At 36.7% G+C, this 21,740-nt stretch overlaps 1 protein-coding gene across 1 annotated transcript; it reads left to right on the plus strand.

The window, feature by feature from the left end:
- The first annotated feature begins 533 nt into the window (after positions 1 to 533).
- LOC309715784 (uncharacterized protein) lies at positions 534 to 16,976 on the plus strand. Its single transcript, XM_082549173.1, has 4 exons — positions 534 to 660; positions 4,860 to 6,341; positions 11,285 to 16,138; positions 16,905 to 16,976. The coding sequence occupies exons 1-4, from the start codon at positions 655 to 657 to the stop codon at positions 16,965 to 16,967; spliced, it is 6,405 nt and encodes a 2,134-aa protein (XP_082405299.1). The 5' UTR covers positions 534 to 654; the 3' UTR covers positions 16,968 to 16,976.
- Positions 16,977 to 21,740: the final 4,764 nt, after the last annotated feature.

The following is a 21,740-nucleotide window of genomic DNA, read 5'->3' on the forward strand; positions in this document are numbered from 1 at the left end:
AAGTTATATTTATAAAATATTTTAAGAATAATGCAATTGCAAAGAATTTGTGGTTTTGATATACCACTTTGTAAATACCAACATGGTCTCCTCTGAACCTGTAGAACTGTGGTTTTCCTGTATTGTCAGATACAAGTATATGGTGTATGTAAATGTTGTTAAATACCGTATTCCCTTTTAATGCGGGTTTCAAGTCAAGGTTTTATTAGTTTGAACAAATTCTGTACATAATCACACTGCACACTACTTTTCACAAGCGATTCCTACTAAAAAAGCTAGCAGATGTTATTTGTATCTTTAAAATGTTGGAATACGGAAGCATAGTAAGCACACAAGTCTGTGTGTTTTGCATACATGGAGAATGGCTCTATGCAGCCAAGTATGGACCCCACCCTTATCAGCTGAGACCAGACTCAGGGAGCATGACGTTTTTGCAGCCAAACATTACCTATTATCCAATTAGACACACTTATTGGATGCCATGTTTATCTGATAATCAAAGTGGTGGTGTGGACAGAGAAGATATACAATGTTTAGGTCAGATTAGTCCTCACTTGCTACACTACCTCAGAACTGCCGTCAAAGTGAACCAGCACAGGACTCTCAGATGACCTGCTACACAGCTTTGTTTTTAAATTTACAAGGCAAAAGAACATGGAGGTAGGATGAATTATAGTTTTTCTACTCATCCAAGGTTTGAAGTGGGGACTGGGGGCAGGGAACTGACATAGGATAGATAGAAGGCATAAAAACAATACTTTTGATTTGGTTCAATACATTGACTCAGTTTTACTAATATGTTGTAATTTTATTAGTTTTACATTCAGGATGTATTTATATTTATTATTATTATATATTATTTATATACATATACTTAAAATATTTATAAGCTTTCACAGAGAGAAAGTAATACCTAATACAGTTATTTATCCAATAGTAGACTCACACTTGTTTGATAAACTCTGTATAGTAGCCAACACATTAATGTGTTGCAAAAAGATTCCTAGAAATGTTTAGAGCACAGGTCATCACTGGAATATCTATCTATATATTCCAGTTTTTTTTTTTTTTAATGAACAGTATAACAGAGTCAACCTGTTATAAAAAAGGCCAGTCTTCAGCAAATAAATATGTTTTAAGAAATGTTTTAAACTTAGAAAGAAAAGAGGCCTGCTTAACGTGGAAGGGCAGATCATTCCAAAACTTTGGAGCAGTTACAGCAAAAGCACAGTTACCTCTAAATTTACGCTTAGTTTTTTTTCACCTCAGACTTGTGAGTCTGTGTCATAATGGTAAAATTTGGTCTGGAGATATCTACTACAAATGCAGTTTTGAATACATTGCCAGGTGTGTTTCTCAGTCAGTTAGCAGAATTTGAACTTGAACTTAAACACATGTTAATCCAACTAATGAGTTATATGTTGAAAACAAAGTTATGCTTGGTTAATTAATAGTTTTTAATGTTATTTTCACTTGTTAAATGAAAATGATAATCCCCCCCCCCATGTAAAATCTTTAGTCATCAGGGTAATTCAATGCAAATTGGCTATGTTTACATTTAAAGTCTGAACATATCCAGTTACCTCTTGTTAAACCAAGATAATCTCATTGTAATTCTATTCCAAACAACTATATAACATGTTTGCAGCTTATGCATTTGTGTTATTATTATTATTATTGAGAAAAAATATAACAACAACAACAACAACAACAACAATAATAACAACAATAACAACAATAACAATAACAACAATAACAACAATAACAACAATAACAATAATAACAACAATAACAATAACAATAACAACAACAACAATACATTTTATTTATAAGCACCTTATTTTGTCTTTTAACAATCAATGTAAATCTATTTTAGATACGGTGGCACCTCTGAAACTAAATGTTGTCCATTCTTCAAATTTCTGTCCTTGGATAAATGAAAGTATTCGAAATTTTAGGAGATATTGTCGCAAATTAGAACGTTTATGGAAGGCTTCCAAGCTTGAGGTCCATAGGGTACATCTCAAGGAATCAATTTTCTCACTTAACAACATGATAAAAAATGCCAGAACGGAATATTTTGCTAATTTAATAGCTTCAAAAAAGAAAAATCCCAGAGTATTGTTTGATACAATTAAAAACATTGTCTCTCCTGATATTCCTCATGTACCAGTCTATACTAAATCTGACTGTAATGACTTTTTAAACTATTTTGTTAATAAGGTCGCTGCTGTCAGGTCTAATATTTCTCCATCATCCTCTCAGTATCACATTGACACGTTGTTTACCTCTGATACCTGGTCCTCTTTTACTCCTGTTACCTTACAGGACATCAGTGCTCTGCTTGGTCGAATGAAACTGACTTCAAGCCACCTTGATGTACTTCCTCCATCATTTTTCATTAGTGTGTTTGACTCTATTGGCCCCTGTATTCTGGAAATAATTAATACTTCTCTTTATACTGGCTCAGTTCCCAGCTATTTTAAACAAGCTATTGTTGAACCAATATTAAAGAAACCAAATTTGGACCCATCTCTTCCAAGCAGTTACAGGCCAATATCAAAACTTCCATTGGTGTCAAAGATTTTGGAAAAAATAGTTGCAGAACAACTTATAAACTTTTTGGAAAAGAACAATGTTCTGGACATTTTCCAGTCTGGTTTCCGCAAATTGCACTCCACTGAAACCGCTTTGCTTAAAGTGTCTAGTGACATTCTGATGGCAGCAGACTCTGGAGAGTACACTGTTCTGGTTATGTTGGATCTCAGCTCTGCTTTTGATACTGTTGATCACAGCATCATGATAAATAGGCTGAAGGACTTGTTTGGGATTACTGGCGTTGTTTTAAAATGGTTTATGTCATATCTATCTGAGAGATCCTTTACTGTCTGTATAAATCATGTGCTGTCGGAAACATCAGTTCTGTCTTCTGGGGTACCTCAAGGATCTGTTTTAGGTCCTATTCTCTTTTTGCTGTATATCCTCCCTCTAGGCCACATTATCAGACGTTACAATAATATTTCTTATCATCTCTATGCTGATGACATTCAGTTGTACTGTTCTTTCAAAGCTTCTGAGTTGTATAAATTGTCTTGTTTAAATAATTGTCTGTCAGAAATCAAACAATGGTTAAATGACAATTTCCTTCAGTTAAATGCAGATAAAACAGAAACTTTGATTATTGCACCTGATCACATGCTCTCAGAAATTAGGCAGCATATCAGTTTTTTAGACCCTTCATTTCAGTCGAGTCTCAGAAACTTAGGTGTTATATTTGACAGTTCAATGTCTCTTGAGAAACACTCTAAACAACTTGTCCGGAACTGTTTTTATCATCTAAGAAACATTTCTAAACTCAGGCTACTGGTGTCAAAGGCAGAACTTGAGATGATTATTCATGCTTTTATCTCTTCTCGTTTGGATTATTGTAACGGTCTTTTTACGTGTCTTAACAAATCAGCTCTGGATCGCCTTCAGTCTGTACAGAATGCAGCGGCAAGACTTTTAACTGGTACAAACAAGAGGTCACACATTACTCCAGTTTTGGCTTCTCTTCATTGGTTGCCTGTAAATTTTAGGGTTCATTTTAAAATTTTAGTTGTAACTTTTAGAGCTCTGCATGGTGAAGCTCCCCAGTATATCTCTGACCTGTTGAAACCTCATGCTTCATCCCGAGCACTTAGGTCTTCAGGTCAGAGGCTACTGGTGGTCCCACGTACTAGATTTAAAACACGTGGGGATCGGGCTTTTCAGGCACTGGCACCTAGGCTGTGGAACTCTCTGCCGTTGTCTTTACGCTGTCTAGACTCTACTGACTCCTTTAAAAAGCAGCTGAAGACATTTTTATACAAACGGGCTTTTAACTAATTTAATTAATTTTAACTTGTATGTCTGATCTTACTGTAAAGCACTTTGTGATTTTTATCTGTGAAATGTGCTATATAAGTAAATTTTACTTACTTTTTACTTACTTACTTAAAGACCCTCAAGGTCACCTTACATACAAGATATTTATTTAAAAAAAAAAAAGTACAAGTATAAACAAGGTAAAAATGCAATTACAAAACTCAACTTTTCTTAAACACCTCTAATGCAAAAAACAAAAATACAAGCTATCTTCATTTCAAAATCTACTTGAATATGATTTTAAAAAGCATTAAACAACAATCATACAGAGTAACACATGCAGTGAAATGTTTGTGTCCAAGCTTTGGACAGGCTGCAGACGTAGCCGCGCTATGGTCTTGCAAGGAAACAGTCACATTCTTTAGAACACCGAGTTATATTGGCTCTTCTTAAAACATTTTTTCTACATTTGCTATAGAACAGACCTCAGATAACCCAACTACATTATTACATTGTTGCCAAAAAATACTGTAAATGTGATATAAACAATTATGTCATTTATCCATCTTCTCTGTGGCTGGGTCGTGGGGGCAGCAGTCTAAGCAGAGAACCCCAGGCCTCCAGGGCCTCCGCCCTGTGGGACACACAAACCACCCGAACTGGCTTCTTTCAATGTGCAGGATTAGCAGCCACCCTTCAGAAAAAGCTAATGTCATGCTTGTATCTGTGATCTTGTTCTTTCAATCACTACCCAAAGCTTATGACCATAGGTGAGGGTAGGGATGTAGAGCAAACAGTAAATTGAGATCTTCGCTTTTATATTTAGCTCTCTGTTCACCATGATGGACTGGTACAGAATCCACATGACTGCAGTTGTGGCCCCAATCCATCTGTCAATTTCTGGTTATCCCTCTTTTACTTGTTATTTTCCAACACAGTATGAGTTTAGAATGTCTTGTCATTTGTTAGTTATGGTTTGGCCACTTTGTTTATTCATTTATTTTTACCAACAGAACAAAGACAGCAGGATGACAACAGAATGGAACTCAACAATGGAAAACAGAAAGCAATCAGATAGCAAACAAACAAGAACTGACATGAAAACCCAAAAAGAAACTTTAAAAAGACAAAGGCAACTGATATGTCAAGCAATGGAGGAGATCGAACAACTCTGGAGACAGACAGAAAGAAAGACAAATGAAATTGACTTCTTAAAGACAAAGACAGAGGGGCAACAGGAAGACATTGAGAGACTGACATCTGAAAAAAATAAACATCACCTACTATTAAAGCAATTTAACTTCCAAATAAAAAATATAACTGAGAAACTCAAACAAAGCAAAAATTCAGTTGCTAAGGAAAAAACAAACTTTCTGAAAACGTGGACTAAAATATATCAAGAAAAGGATACTCTGGACAGAAGACGTCAATACTTCATCAACGAGCGACACAAGCTAGACACTATAAAAGCTAGTAAGACAGAATCACCAATAAGGGAGGAACCCAAAGAGCCCCTTAATGAGCAGGTAAAGCGGGAACTGGATATACTGGAGAATGCAACTGAGAAAAACAGGGAAATAATGCTTGAAGTAAAGAAAGTTAAAGAAAAAATGGAGAAAACTAAAGCAAACATACAGCAAGCATTAAAAAGAAATAAAAAGGACATTTCAAAAAACAGTGAACAAATTAACCACATTAAACATATTATGTATGTAAAGATCAACATGGTCAAGCACAGATGGGCAAGCATTATAAAACAGGCTGAAATGAAGAAAATTCACATGTATAAAGAAGGACAGAGAGAAAGAAACGATGGAAAAGCCACATTTGACACAGTGAAGAGAAAACTGTGTAGAATCCAGGAAGAGATGGAGAAACTTTGGGATGTGCTGGAAGACAGTGAACAACAACTGGAAGTGACTCAAAGTGCAAAGCAGCAGCTAATGGCAGAGAACAATCACATGAACATCAAGATGAATATTGATTATCAAAAGCAACAAGATTCAGATCTAAGCTTTAAAGTGACACACATCCAGCCTGAAAGAGATGATTTAAAGAGAGTTGAAATGAAACTAAAGACAGGAAGGGAAAATGTAGAAAAAGACAAACCAAATACTTACATGCAGAATTTGATCTCTGAGGAAGAAGAAAACAATGAAGTGCTTTGTAACAAGGGTGAAGAAACAAAGCAGAGCATGAGGGACTTTACAGAAGTAAAGGCTCAAACAAAATGGACAAATTTTCGAGAAAAGCAAAAAAGAAGGGAGCTTGAGCGTTTGCTGGAGAAGATAAGGAAAGAGAGGGATGAGTTAGAAATCATGAAGACAAAAATACAGCGACAAAAGGAAAGGGTTGAACAAAAACTGGAAAATACTGTCACTGAGATAAAAGGTAAAATAGAAAAAACTGGTGCAGAAATGAACAACACTTGGGAGAAAATGCAGAGAACCCAAAGGGAGATTAGTAAGAACCAGGAAGAAGCCAAGAACTATATGGTAAGTATTTATTCTTTCCTTTTAGGTATTTCTTGTCAGGATCCCCTGATTTTTATTGAACCTGCTTTTAGTTGATAGACATTCAGTATTTGATAACGATTCCTTTATTTACCGACTGGAATTGTTGGAAGAAATACTCCATTAAGTACTCCAATAAAACTGTAAAAAAGTAGTAAGATGCCTGATATAACAGTTTGGGTTTAACTGAGCTTGAAATTATAATTTGCGTATACATAATTTTTTAATATTCTGACAATTGAAAGTGTATGGTTACTGATATCCACATACTGTAGTTGCTGTTGTCAATAAGTTGTGGAAATTATTCTAGCCATCCTAAAGATGATAAGAACTATCCCCAGGCTATGCAAAGTTAACATTTCTGACTTTTTCTCCAATGTTTCCCACTTGGTTCAAGCATGGAATGTTAATTACATAAGTAATTTTACTGTATAAACCTAACAAACTGAAATGCAAAAGAATGTGTAAAAATAATCAGTTATGCATTGGGAACGGTGGATTTTGGAGTCAGTGGCGAAAATACCCCCTACCACCAGATGTGTTTTTTTGTTTTGGGGTGGGGGGTGCCCTTTAAACATGGAAAAGATAGACATACACCAGTGGCAGGCAATAGAGAAAGAAAGGTGAAGAATGATTGAGTGCACTTAAGTCTGCTATAGTAAAGTAAATTATGTCATCAGACGGTGGGCACAAATGTCCATGCAGACATCAGTGTGCCTGTGTGTAATCAAAGCTAAGTCTGCTACCAGAATGGCATCACACTGTGCTGATAAGATGCTGATAATGTTATATTTAATTTAATGAAAAAAAAGAACAGTAAACATTTACAGTTAAGCATGAATAACTTCTGCTCAAAAAACTCATTCCATGTCATCTTGATCCTTATCCATGTAAGGCTACGTCCACACTTACATTGGTATTTTTGAAAACTGAGATTTTCCATTTTTAAAAAAAAATCCCATCCACACGTAAAAGCCAAAAACAAAGGAAAACGCTGCTAGGAACATGCCAAAGCAGCAGGTGGCGCTATATTCCTATCCGTGTAGAAATGTTGGCCAATCAGAAGTCAGCCTGGGTGGGAAAGAGTAAACAAAGATGGCGAATAGAAGCAGAACTGAGTCCTATGTGTGGAGGGACAGCAAATGTGTAAGCATTTAAACACTGCAGAGTAAAATTAACAGTAATGGTATTTTGTGTAAGTCCACCATTGTAGAAACTCATTTCATCGAAACAATAACGTGGCGCACAGTATGACGTCAAAAAATGCGCACACCTTTGATGCTGCGTTTTCTCCTTTTTTCTCGTCCACGTAAACGCAAAAACTGAGGTTTCAAAAATATCCACCCTGGCTGGAGTTTTTAAAAATCTCTGTTTTCAGTGACCGAAAACACCGTTTGCGTGTGGACGAAAGGTGCAAATGCATAGAAAAATCTGTGTTTTCAAAAATACCCGGGTACCTGTGGACGTAGCCTAAGTGAGATAGAAGATTTCTACATTTATTGCAACTGCCAGGCTCAGGAGCATAGCAGTCTGTGTAAGATCTAGGGTTGGGTGATTGGACGAATATATCAACTATAGGCTGAGCCCACTGGCGATTTATTTATTTGCCCATGAGTAAGTTTGCTAATAATGATGGAGCAAATAGAATCAGTCAAAAAAAAAAAATATTAAGAGTACTGGTTTAAAAGCACCCTCTGTCATCTGTGAGCAAATGCACCCTCCTGAGAGTGTGCCCAAATGCTTGTTGATGGAGCTGCAGAAGCTGGTGATAGCCTTGTGTGGTGGCGCAAATGAGGGATAACCAGGGAAGGTGACAACGCCACCTGAGAGGAGAGTTACACCCCAGGAAAGATTTTTTTATAGCCAGTGTAGATGTTACACTATCTACCTAAGCCCACAGGCTAGTTATTAACAGCAGAGGTGAGGCAGATCAGTTTTACAAATCAAAATTTATTAAGAAAAACTACTAAAAAGCATAGAACTGAAATCAGAGTTCTTAGGGTAGCAGGGCCAAGACTGCAAGACTGTTAATTAAAACAATTAACAAACAATGATTAAAACCACAAGGCTCGCTGCCACCCTAGTAAAATAACTCGATAAAGTAACTAAACAAAATAGTTGAGACCGGCCACTTGAGGCAACCTACAGAGAGGAGTGCCCAAGGGTACCACCAATTACTCACCAATGTAGTTCCACAGCAAACCTCACCGTCACTCACACTGAAATCTAAATGGTGCGGTCTACCTATGCCTGGTGTGTACACTCTCATGCATCGAGGAGGGGATTCCACCTCATGTGCCTTGCCCCTCAACAAGCGGCCGCACCTCCACTAAAGCAATAAAACAAAGCGTAAAACATTAAACAAATTAGTAAAAGAGATAAATAAAACAAACCCACCCTAAGTTACAGTTCTTTATAAAAGCAAGATTACAATATATAAAACAATTCCAAGTAAAAGATCATAAAGAGTCAGTCGAGGCCAGTCCATAAACATTTGTAAGGCCACAACAAGACAGAACAAAACTGAACAAGAAAGAACGACACAAAACAAGATAGCACAAAACAGCAGCAGTATGGCACAATCCTGTAACAAAAGAGGGAAACAGTCGTCAAGGTCCACCCTACTATATGCCACATTATGACAAACGCAAGAGTCCCTCTTACCATTCTCTAAAGGGTAGTGATGGCCCGCTTGAAGCTGAAGCTCTGGTGCGTGTGTCAAAAAAATCAACACACTGCTTCAGAAGCACTGTGTCGAAGCTTGATTCGTTTGGCCAGAGTCACGTGATCGGTGACGTCCGAAGCTTCATTTAGAGCCTAACTGCTTCGGTATCTGATTCAATGGTTTATAAGGAAGCGAATCATTCACGGGATTTGTGGAGTGTTTTGATGGTGACAGCGAACCACTGATCATTCCACTGAGAGATTTGGAGCCAGCGAGGAATTGAGGAGGTTCTGTTGTGTGGGAGAATTTTGAGTTGATTTTTTGTCAATCCGGTGGGTTTTCCAGCTTTGTGTTCTGGCAGTTTGCTTTTGTTTTGTGCGTGTTTATTATATCTGAAAACGGGAAAAAGGTAAAATGTCAAAAATCTGCTTCCATAATATAAATATCATTAAATAACTTTAGAAAAACTTCCACTTGACTCTTTACATGTAATGTTGTAAAAATATATATTTTATTGTTTAATTAATCTGAAAATGTTAGTCTGCCAAATGTGCAGCAATTGAATTTATTTATTCTCTTTATCTGATCGTTTGTGGGGCCCAGGTAGACTGTATAACTGCATCTCTACCAGTTTCTCTGCACTCCAGCCTCCTCTGGGCCATGTGAAGGGATTTTCCTTAAGGCAGGAGAAATTATCTCCACGAAAAGGAACAGGTTCGGCCATCGCACACTAGAACAAATTTTCTTTTTAAATAAAAATGAAAAAGGGTTACCTTAAATGCATAATGTTTTTAATTTGCAAGTTCATAAGCATTTTCCTTTTCCATTTCACAATCAATTCTACCCCCAGGTCAAAAATATGTCTGGGGAAATTTCCCTAATATAATATTATTTATAAATACACCTGTCTAGCGATTGATTGCATAAGTGCATGGAGGCAGGACCTCAGAGCAGAAGCATACTCCATAATGTGTTGTACATATTATATGTAACGTGGTATTTTTCAATTATTGTATTTACCAACATCAAGAAGTCACAAGCAAAGGAAGACCACACCATGGTGCATAACAAGGAGAGTTTACTGGTCAAAACTATTTATTAAACAAATAAAACACATTTTTTTAACCACCAAAAAATACACGTTCAAAGCAACACAACGGCGGCCCAATATCAGACAGAATTCCACTCAGTAGAGTGGGCAATCATAATGAAGCAGTTGGTTTTATTTTGTGGATTCAAGCTGCTCTTCGTATTTTTGGCCACCAGATGTCACCAGAGAGGACTGTGTTGAAAAGCTTCGAGTAATGAACCGTTTTTCAATACAAGCTTCAGTGCTTCGGAAAGCTTCATTTGGCCATCACTACTAAAGGGCAATACTAAAATGAGCAGCTTTCCTGAGGAGCTCTGCAGTGCTTAAGCTGCCTAATGCTCTCAGCCACCTTGGATGGGAAAAGACTGCCAAATACCTCCATGTGGTAGTGAAGCGCAGCTGTTTCTTATAAGGTTGCTAATTATCAGCTGGGAAGGTGGATGTTAGTGCTGCAATCGAGGACATCACGTAAAATCCTACCCCAAAATCTGCTTCACTACACTAGCATACTCAGCCAGATGGTGGACACGTACATGCTCATGCAAGTTAGTCGTGTTTGAGTACTTATACTTATACATCTGCACAAGGGGCAGACCGTTTTGGTTACATCCTTAGGTTTACTATTTTCATCTGGTTTAAAGCCAAAGAAATCCCAACTTGGCAACTTTATATTTCTTTAGTGCTGTCAACGTTAAAGTGGCACCATCACGACTAACGCGTTTAACAATTAACCCATCTGGATCGCAGACTGAGTCAAAATCCCTTAAATGTCTCTCTCAACGCATTTCGAGCAGTTTGTCCAAAGTTTATTCATTCTGCACTCCAGATGGGTTAATCGTGATGACTGCATAAATGTTGACAGCCCTAATTTTTTGGGGAAATTAGTTCGTCCATGTTTGGACTTCATCTGTGTTGTAAATGTGCAAATCACTCCATGCATGGCTACATTGCTCTGCCAATCAACAAGTCTGCGTATGCGCGAATATATCGCCCATCGTCGATTATTGGACTGACAATTGTCGGTTGGAAAATTTTTACATATGGCCCAACCCTAGTAAGATCCATAAATGTGAAACAAAAAATTAAAACATAGATGTTTTAAGAAGATCTTTATTGTTGTCTTGGTGTCATCAAAAACAAAAAAAGCTCTTTTTTTCTGTTTTTGTGAAGGAAAAACTGACATCCATGAAAACTTGGGTCAACAAATGGATATCGGCACAATCTACAATCAAACATACTTTTTCAGTGAACGCATCCAAACTTCAAGAATCACAGTATGAAATAGACACAGACTCCCTTGAGGATCAAACATCAGCAATTCCAAAGGACAAAAAAGGGAAAAAAAGTATAACAGATACAACATCATTACAAAATTCTGTAACATTAGATGATCAGCATCAAAATAAAAAAATAAAAGAACAACAGAAGGAGCATTTTGAATCCAAATATTGTTTTGCAGAAGGCAAAAATGGGGAGCAGGACTTTTGCTTACAGATGCGAACTGAAATTCATGAAGAAGTAGTGCATGATAAAACTGAATTACTGATAATTGTAAGAGAAAGGGAAGAAGTGGAAAAACTGATACGTAACCTAAAGCAGCAAGAGGGGGAAATAAAGGAACAAATAAAGTACACTATTGATAACATGAACGAAAAAACTCAAGATATAAAAAGGCTCATTTTGGAAATAAATGACCTGCAGAGGGCAGACACTGTAATTACAGTCGGGGAAACTGAAAATGCCCAGGAAGTATTAACTAAGCTGTTGGAAGAAACTGAACAGAGAAAGATTTTGATGCTGAACACCAAAGTTTTCAAAAATGAAATAATAAAATATGAAGTACAAGAGGGGGACGATGCCAAAAAAATAAAACAAGAGTCTAGCTTGATAAGGCTTAATGTTAACAAGCAAAAACTAATTCAGAAATCAGGAGAAGAGATGAAAAAACATGTTGAACACACCGATGAAGATAAAAAGGACAGAGGAGCCGATATACAAAGACTCAGGGCAGAGATTTACAAAACACAAGAGATTATAAGAACGCTAAGAGGAGGACTTGAGAACCTAGCGGAAAAAAATAACATGGACAAATATCAACAGAATGAAGGCAGTGAAATTGAAGGATTGCTAAAAGACATCAAACAGTTTCAAGAGTTTTTGGAAATTGTAAAAACCAAAATAAAGCAAAGTGAAGTACATATGACAGAAGAAATGAGCAATATAAAATCAATGAAAACTGCAGTGAAAAAGAAGAGAAGAGAATTAGATCAAAGGTTAGAAAATACTTTGAAAGAGAGAGATGGATTAGACATCTTTAAAATAAAAATGCAGAGGCAAACTGAACTGATTCGGCAGAATTTAGAAAAAATGGCAAAAGTTAAGAGCACAGTCGAGAAAATAGCTGCTAAGACCAGAAGGAAAATTGAAGAGATAGAAATTAGTATGAAGGAGACTGAAATAAAACTAAGACAGTTTAAAGACCTTGACTGCATTAACCTTAACTTGACAAAAGGCGCAAAACCAGACATGGAACATGGTAGTACACCTAAGCAAAGAACTGCTCTTGAAATTTTCAAGACTGAAATTAAGAAGACAATGGACAATAAAAGAGATAAACTGACAAAAAACAAAATGGACAAAGAAACTGAGGGAACAGAAAGCCTCAAACAAGTTAATGAGAAACTGGAGGAGGTAAAACTTTCATTAGACAGTCTGGGTCAAAAAAATAAAAAATCAGTTAGTGAGAATGTAAAACAAATAATCAAGAGAGAAGAGACTGAGATGACAGAACAGATCCAAACAGCGATAAAGAATAAGAAAATGGTTAAACAGCTAACTGAAACAGAAATACAGGAGGAACAGGTGAACCATTTGAGGGAGAAAACTGAAAGAAAAGAACAGGAGCTTGATGACGGAGTACACATGACCAAAAGGCAAATAAGAGAAATGGAGCTGCTGCAATCAGAATTGAAAATAAAGGTAAAAGAATTTGAGCGTTTTTTTAGAAAAAGTATGAGAAAAAAGGAGGAAATTGAAATAATGTGGTATGAAATACAACAAGAAAAGGAAGCATTGAGGACCGAGATCAAAAAGAAAAGAAGAGAATTAGACCAAAGACTGGAGATGACTATGAGAAAAAGGGATGAACTAGAAGTGTTAAGGGTAAAATTGAAACGACAGATGGAAGAGCTGGCTGAGGAGAAGCAGAGAGACCATAATCTGTTCATCCATCTACCCAATGAACATGAAAAACATTTTGGAAGGAAAGATGTGAAAATGTTAATGGAGAAAATCAAAAACCACAGCTTAAAAGTTTCTCAGTATACTATTTACATCCAAGACATAAGAGACAAGTTTAATTTACACATGGGAACAATTAGGACAGAGATGAAAATTCTAGAAAATGTGAATGCTCATTTAGAAAAGGACAGAAAAGGATTCAGAGAAGTTGAGGCTGAAAATAAGAATATAACAAACAAAATGAAGAGGTTAAAATATCAGCTTAATATACTCTTTGGAAGAGTTACCATACAAGACACTGCAGAGATGGATGAAACAATCAACATCTGGGAAAAAATCCAAAGAGAAAAACAGAAGCTTGATATGAGACTAGAAAATATTAAAAGGGAAAGACAAGAGATAGAAGTTCTGGTGGTTGAGCTGGAGATGAAGAAAAGAGAAAACCAACGTGTAATCAAAAGAAGCATTCAAAAAGAACAGAAGATAAAAAGAATATGGGCTACTTTCAAAGAAGAAAGAACTGCCCTCGTGAGAGAAACAAAGCAGAAAAAGGAGGTTGAACAACGACGAGAGGAGATCATCAAACATCAAGGTGAACAAGAAATAAAGCAGAAGTTGCAAAAAGAAAAGAAAGGGATGCAAAGTGAAATTGAAGACATGAGGATGAAAGAAAAAAGGAAACAAATTCAAAAACAATGGGAACTAATCAAGAAATACTTAGGGGAATATAAAAAGGTAATTAAAAACACTCAATTCATCATTGGAATAATTCAGAATGAAAATAAACACATGCAAGACCAAAAAAATTTCTACATGACCAAAAGGAAAGAAACACTGAATATTAAAAGTGAATTAAATAGGCAAAAGGAAATTATACGGTGTGCATTAAAAAACATACAACAAGAGCCAAAACATGGGGAACAAGTGGAGACAAAAATCAAGACGGAGCAAGGAAAGCATGAAAATGAAAGGGAAAAAATATATGAGATAGAAAAAGATGCCTTGGATGACTTGAGTGCAGACGAGAGTCAAGACAAAGAGGATCTTGAAAGAGTGAAAGAGTTGTTGAAAAAGAACCAGAAACTTGACATGAGAGGCTGTAAAATCAAAAAAGAAATAGACATATTAAAACAAAAAAATGAAAACATAAAAGAGGAAAGGAAAACAACTGAAATAAAAGAAACTGAAAAAAAAATGAAACTGAAAGATTTCAATAAAATGTTTTGGGGCAAACAAAAAGAAAAACACAGTACTGAGTATCTGACTGTAAAGAAAGAATATAAAAGAGAAACGACTAAGGATGGTATAAAAAGGGTGATCTTACAAGACACAAAACAAGACTTGATAAAAAAAGAGATCAAAAAATGTAACCAGGAAAAAGAAAAAGTCATCCAGATGAAAACTAGACGTGAGAATAGAAAAGAACTGTTGTTGAAGGTAAGGAGAAACATCAAAGATGAAGAGAAAGAGATGGAAATGAGAGGAGACCAAGTCATGGATGAAATGAAATCGCTAGAGATTCTGAAAGTGAAACTTCAACAACTGAAGGGGGATATAAAAGCCAAAATGGAGAGATTACTACAAAATGTTGACAACAGGTCAAGGCTGCAAACAGTGTTGGAAGAAAAACTTCCAACCCAAGACGAACTGAAAGAAAGCATTCGCTGTTTCACTGAAATGTTAGAGAGAGAAAAGGAAGGTGTGAGAAGTATCCTTTCAGAAATGGTCACCAAGAGAGAATGCACAGAAAATGAATGGAAGCAGCAGTTTGAACTGGACAAACGAGAGCTTGATAAAGTGAAAGAAGATCTGAGACACGACAGAGAAGATCTGGAGAGAGAAAGTGAGGTTCTGAATAAAGAGAAAATGGATTTGAAGGTGTTGATGTCTGACATCAAGAAACAATTTGAAATATTGGAAGAAAAGAAACAAAATATAAAAGAAGAACGAGACTCAATGGAAACCATAAAGCTTGAACTGCTCAATAAGATGGAACATGTAAACAGGCTGTTACATGAGACAAATGACGAAAAAGCCAAGATTAAAAATTGTATCCTTCAGGTTCAAATGGAAAAAGAAAGACTTGAAGACATTTTAAGCAAGATTTTCTTAACACATAATGAAGAAAAAGTCAAGGAAGATGGCCTCAGAAGACAAACAAAAGAAGTGGAAATCATGAAAAAGGAATTACAGAGTGAAAGAGCAAAAGTGGAGAGTCTGATGAGGAATCTGAAGAAGAAGCAAGAAGAGCTTGAACGTGCAAAGGGAATCATGAGTGAAGAAAAAGAAGAGATGAAAGAGATGAAGAGTGACATTGCCAAAGAACGAGAACTGTTGTTGAAGGAAAGGAGAAATATGGAAGAAGAGCGGTCTGAGATGGAAATGAGAGGAGACCAAGTCATGGATGAAATGAAATTGCTAGAGATTCTGAAAGTGAAACTTCAACAACTGAAGGAGGATATAAAAGCCAAAATGGAGAGATTACTACAAAATGTTGACAACAGGTCAAGGCTGCAAACAGTGTTGGAAGAAAAACTTCCAACCCAAGACGAACTGAAAGAAAGCATTCGCTGTTTCACTGAAATGTTAGAGAGAGAAAAGGAAGGTGTGAGAAGTATCCTTTCAGAAATGGTCACCAAGAGAGAAAGCACAGAAAATGAATGGAAGCAGCAGTTTGAACTGGACAAACGAGAGCTTGATGAAGTGAAAGAAGATCTGAGACACGACAGAGAAGATCTGGAGAGAGAAAGTGAGGTGCTGAATAAAGAGAAAATGGATTTGAAGGTGTTGATGTCTGACATCAAGAAACAATTTGAAATATTGGAAGAAAAGAAAGAAAATATAAAAGAAGAACGAGACTCAATGGAAACCATAAAGCTTGAACTGCTCGATAAGATGGAACATGTAAACAGGCTGTTACATGAGACAAATGACGAAAAAGCCAAGATTAAAAATTGTATCCTTCAGGTTCAAACGGAAAAAGAAAGACTTGAAGACATTTTAAGCAAGATTTTCTTAACACATAATGAAGAAAAAGTCAAGGAAGATGACCTCAGAAGACAAACAAAAGAAGTGGAAATCATGAAAAAGGAATTACAGAGTGAAAGAGCAAAAGTGGAGAGTCTGATGAGGAATCTGAAGAAGAAGCAAGAAGAGCTTGAACGTGCAAAGGGAATCATGAGTGAAGAAAAAGAAGAGATGAAAGAGATGAAGACTGACATTGCCAAAGAACGAGAACTGTTGTTGAAGGAAAGGAGAAATATGGAAGAAGAGCGGTCTGAGATGGAAATGAGAGGAGACCAAGTCATGGATGAAATGAAATTGCTAGAGATTCTGAAAGTGAAACTTCAACAACTGAAGGAGGATATAAAAGCCAAAATGGAGAGATTACTACAAAATGTTGACAACAGGTCAAGGCTGCAAACAGTGTTGGAAGAAAAACTTCCAACCCAAGACGAACTGAAAGAAAGCATTCGCTGTTTCACTGAAATGTTAGAGAGAGAAAAGGAAGGTGTGAGAAGTATCCTTTCAGAAATGGTCACCAAGAGAGAAAGCACAGAAAATGAATGGAAGCAGCAGTTTGAACTGGACAAACGAGAGCTTGATGAAGTGAAAGAAGATCTGAGACATGACAGAGAAGATCTGGAGAGAGAAAGTGAGGTGCTGAATAAAGAGAAAATGGATTTGAAGGTGTTGATGTCTGACATCAAGAAACAATTTGAAATATTGGAAGAAAAGAAACAAAATATAAAAGAAGAACGAGACTCAATGGAAACCATAAAGCTTGAACTGCTCAATAAGATGGAACATGTAAACAGGCTGTTACATGAGACAAATGACGAAAAAGCCAAGATTAAAAATTGTATCCTTCAGGTTCAAACGGAAAAAGAAAGACTTGAAGACATTTTAAGCAAGATTTTCTTAACACATAATGAAGAAAAAGTCAAGGAAGATGGCCTCAGAAGACAAACAAAAGAAGTGGAAATCATGAAAAAGGAATTACAGAGTGAAAGAGCAAAAGTGGAGAGTCTGATGAGGAATCTGAAGAAGAAGCAAGAAGAGCTTGAACGTGCAAAGGGAATCATGAGTGAAGAAAAAGAAGAGATGAAAGAGATGAAGACTGACATTGCCAAAGAACGAGAACTGTTGTTGAAGGAAAGGAGAAATATGGGAGAAGAGCGGTCTGAGATGGAAATGAGAGGAGACCAAGTCATGGATGAAATGAAATTGCTAGAGATTCTGAAAGTGAAACTTCAACAACTGAAGGAGGATATAAAAGCCAAAATGGAGAGATTACTACAAAATGTTGACAACAGGTCAAGGCTGCAAACAGTGTTGGAAGAAAAACTTCCAACCCAAGACGAACTGAAAGAAAGCATTCGCTGTTTCACTGAAATGTTAGAGAGAGAAAAGGAAGGTGTGAGAAGTATCCTTTCAGAAATGGTCACCAAGAGAGAAAGCACAGAAAATGAATGGAAGCAGCAGTTTGAACTGGACAAACGAGAGCTTGATGAAGTGAAAGAAGATCTGAGACACGACAGAGAAGATCTGGAGAGAGAAAGTGAGGTGCTGAATAAAGAGAAAATGGATTTGAAGGTGTTGATGTCTGACATCAAGAAACAATTTGAAATATTGGAAGAAAAGAAACAAAATATAAAAGAAGAACGAGACTCAATGGAAACCATAAAGCTTGAACTGCTCGATAAGATGGAACATGTAAACAGGCTGTTACATGAGACAAATGACGAAAAAGCCAAGATTAAAAATTGTATCCTTCAGGTTCAAACGGAAAAAGAAAGACTTGAAGACATTTTAAGCAAGATTTTCTTAACACATAATGAAGAAAAAGTCAAGGAAGATGACCTCAGAAGACAAACAAAAGAAGTGGAAATCATGAAAAAGGAATTACAGCGTGAAAGAGCAAAAGTGGAGAGTCTGATGAGGAATCTGAAGAAGAAGCAAGAAGAGCTTGAACGTGCAAAGGGAATCATGAGTGAAGAAAAAGAAGAGATGAAAGAGATGAAGACTGACATTGCCAAAGAACGAGAACTGTTGTTGAAGGAAAGGAGAAATATGGGAGAAGAGCGGTCTGAGATGGAAATGAGAGGAGACCAAGTCATGGATGAAATGAAATTGCTAGAGATTCTGAAAGTGAAACTTCAACAACTGAAGGAGGATATAAAAGCCAAAATGGAGAGATTACTACAAAATGTTGACAACAGGTCAAGGCTGCAAACAGTGTTGGAAGAAAAACTTCCAACCCAAGACGAACTGAAAGAAAGCATTCGCTGTTTCACTGAAATGTTAGAGAGAGAAAAGGAAGGTGTGAGAAGTATCCTTTCAGACATGGTCACCAAGAGAGAATGCACAGAAAATGAATGGAAGAAGCAGTTTGAACTGGACAAACGAGAACTTGATAAAGTGAAAGAAGATCTGAAACATGACAGAGAAGATCTGGAGAGAGAAAGTGAGGTGTTGAATAAAGAGAAAATGGATTTGAAGGTGTTGATGTCTGACATCAAGAAACAATTTGAAATATTGGAAGAAAAGAAACAAAATATAAAAGAAGAACGAGACTCAATGGAAACCATAAAGCTTGAACTGCTCAATAAGATGGAACATGTAAACAGGCTGTTACATGAGACAAATGACGAAAAAGCCAAGATTAAAAATTGTATCCTTCAGGTTCAAATGGAAAAAGAAAGACTTGAAGACATTTTAAGCAAGATTTTCTTAACACATAATGAAGAAAAAGTCAAGGAAGATGGCCTCAGAAGACAAACAAAAGAAGTGGAAATCATGAAAAAGGAATTACAGAGTGAAAGAGCAAAAGTGGAGAGTCTGATGAGGAATCTGAAGAAGAAGCAAGAAGAGCTTGAACGTGCAAAGGGAATCATGAGTGAAGAAAAAGAAGAGATGAAAGAGATGAAGAGTGACATTGCCAAAGAACGAGAACTGTTGTTGAAGGAAAGGAGAAATATGGAAGAAGAGCGGTCTGAGATGGAAATGAGAGGAGACCAAGTCATGGATGAAATGAAATTGCTAGAGATTCTGAAAGTGAAACTTCAACAACTGAAGGAGGATATAAAAGCCAAAATGGAGAGATTACTACAAAATGTTGACAACAGGTCAAGGCTGCAAACAGTGTTGGAAGAAAAACTTCCAACCCAAGACGAACTGAAAGAAAGCATTCGCTGTTTCACTGAAATGTTAGAGAGAGAAAAGGAAGGTGTGAGAAGTATCCTTTCAGAAATGGTCACCAAGAGAGAAAGCACAGAAAATGAATGGAAGCAGCAGTTTGAACTGGACAAACGAGAGCTTGATGAAGTGAAAGAAGATCTGAGACATGACAGAGAAGATCTGGAGAGAGAAAGTGAGGTGCTGAATAAAGAGAAAATGGATTTGAAGGTGTTGATGTCTGACATCAAGAAACAATTTGAAATATTGGAAGAAAAGAAACAAAATATAAAAGAAGAACGAGACTCAATGGAAACCATAAAGCTTGAACTGCTCAATAAGATGGAACATGTAAACAGGCTGTTACATGAGACAAATGACGAAAAAGCCAAGATTAAAAATTGTATCCTTCAGGTTCAAACGGAAAAAGAAAGACTTGAAGACATTTTAAGCAAGATTTTCTTAACACATAATGAAGAAAAAGTCAAGGAAGATGGCCTCAGAAGACAAACAAAAGAAGTGGAAATCATGAAAAAGGAATTACAGAGTGAAAGAGCAAAAGTGGAGAGTCTGATGAGGAATCTGAAGAAGAAGCAAGAAGAGCTTGAACGTGCAAAGGGAATCATGAGTGAAGAAAAAGAAGAGATGAAAGAGATGAAGACTGACATTGCCAAAGAACGAGAACTGTTGTTGAAGGAAAGGAGAAATATGGGAGAAGAGCGGTCTGAGATGGAAATGAGAGGAGACCAAGTCATGGATGAAATGAAATTGCTAGAGATTCTGAAAGTGAAACTTCAACAACTGAAGGAGGATATAAAAGCCAAAATGGAGAGATTACTACAAAATGTTGACAACAGGTCAAGGCTGCAAACAGTGTTGGAAGAAAAACTTCCAACCCAAGACGAACTGAAAGAAAGCATTCGCTGTTTCACTGAAATGTTAGAGAGAGAAAAGGAAGGTGTGAGAAGTATCCTTTCAGAAATGGTCACCAAGAGAGAAAGCACAGAAAATGAATGGAAGCAGCAGTTTGAACTGGACAAACGAGAGCTTGATGAAGTGAAAGAAGATCTGAGACACGACAGAGAAGATCTGGAGAGAGAAAGTGAGGTGCTGAATAAAGAGAAAATGGATTTGAAGGTGTTGATGTCTGACATCAAGAAACAATTTGAAATATTGGAAGAAAAGAAAGAAAATATAAAAGAAGAACGAGACTCAATGGAAACCATAAAGCTTGAACTGCTCGATAAGATGGAACATGTAAACAGGCTGTTACATGAGACAAATGACGAAAAAGCCAAGATTAAAAATTGTATCCTTCAGGTTCAAACGGAAAAAGAAAGACTTGAAGACATTTTAAGCAAGATTTTCTTAACACATAATGAAGAAAAAGTCAAGGAAGATGACCTCAGAAGACAAACAAAAGAAGTGGAAATCATGAAAAAGGAATTACAGCGTGAAAGAGCAAAAGTGGAGAGTCTGATGAGGAATCTGAAGAAGAAGCAAGAAGAGCTTGAACGTGCAAAGGGAATCATGAGTGAAGAAAAAGAAGAGATGAAAGAGATGAAGACTGACATTGCCAAAGAACGAGAACTGTTGTTGAAGGAAAGGAGAAATATGGGAGAAGAGCGGTCTGAGATGGAAATGAGAGGAGACCAAGTCATGGATGAAATGAAATTGCTAGAGATTCTGAAAGTGAAACTTCAACAACTGAAGGAGGATATAAAAGCCAAAATGGAGAGATTACTACAAAATGTTGACAACAGGTCAAGGCTGCAAACAGTGTTGGAAGAAAAACTTCCAACCCAAGACGAACTGAAAGAAAGCATTCGCTGTTTCACTGAAATGTTAGAGAGAGAAAAGGAAGGTGTGAGAAGTATCCTTTCAGAAATGGTCACCAAGAGAGAAAGCACAGAAAATGAATGGAAGCAGCAGTTTGAACTGGACAAACGAGAGCTTGATGAAGTGAAAGAAGATCTGAGACACGACAGAGAAGATCTGGAGAGAGAAAGTGAGGTGCTGAATAAAGAGAAAATGGATTTGAAGGTGTTGATGTCTGACATCAAGAAACAATTTGAAATATTGGAAGAAAAGAAAGAAAATATAAAAGAAGAACGAGACTCAATGGAAACCATAAAGCTTGAACTGCTCGATAAGATGGAACATGTAAACAGGCTGTTACATGAGACAAATGACGAAAAAGCCAAGATTA

This window comes from Aulonocara stuartgranti (genome assembly GCF_965226115.1).
Source record: "Aulonocara stuartgranti genome assembly, chromosome: 10".
Lineage (NCBI taxonomy): Eukaryota > Metazoa > Chordata > Actinopteri > Cichliformes > Cichlidae > Aulonocara > Aulonocara stuartgranti.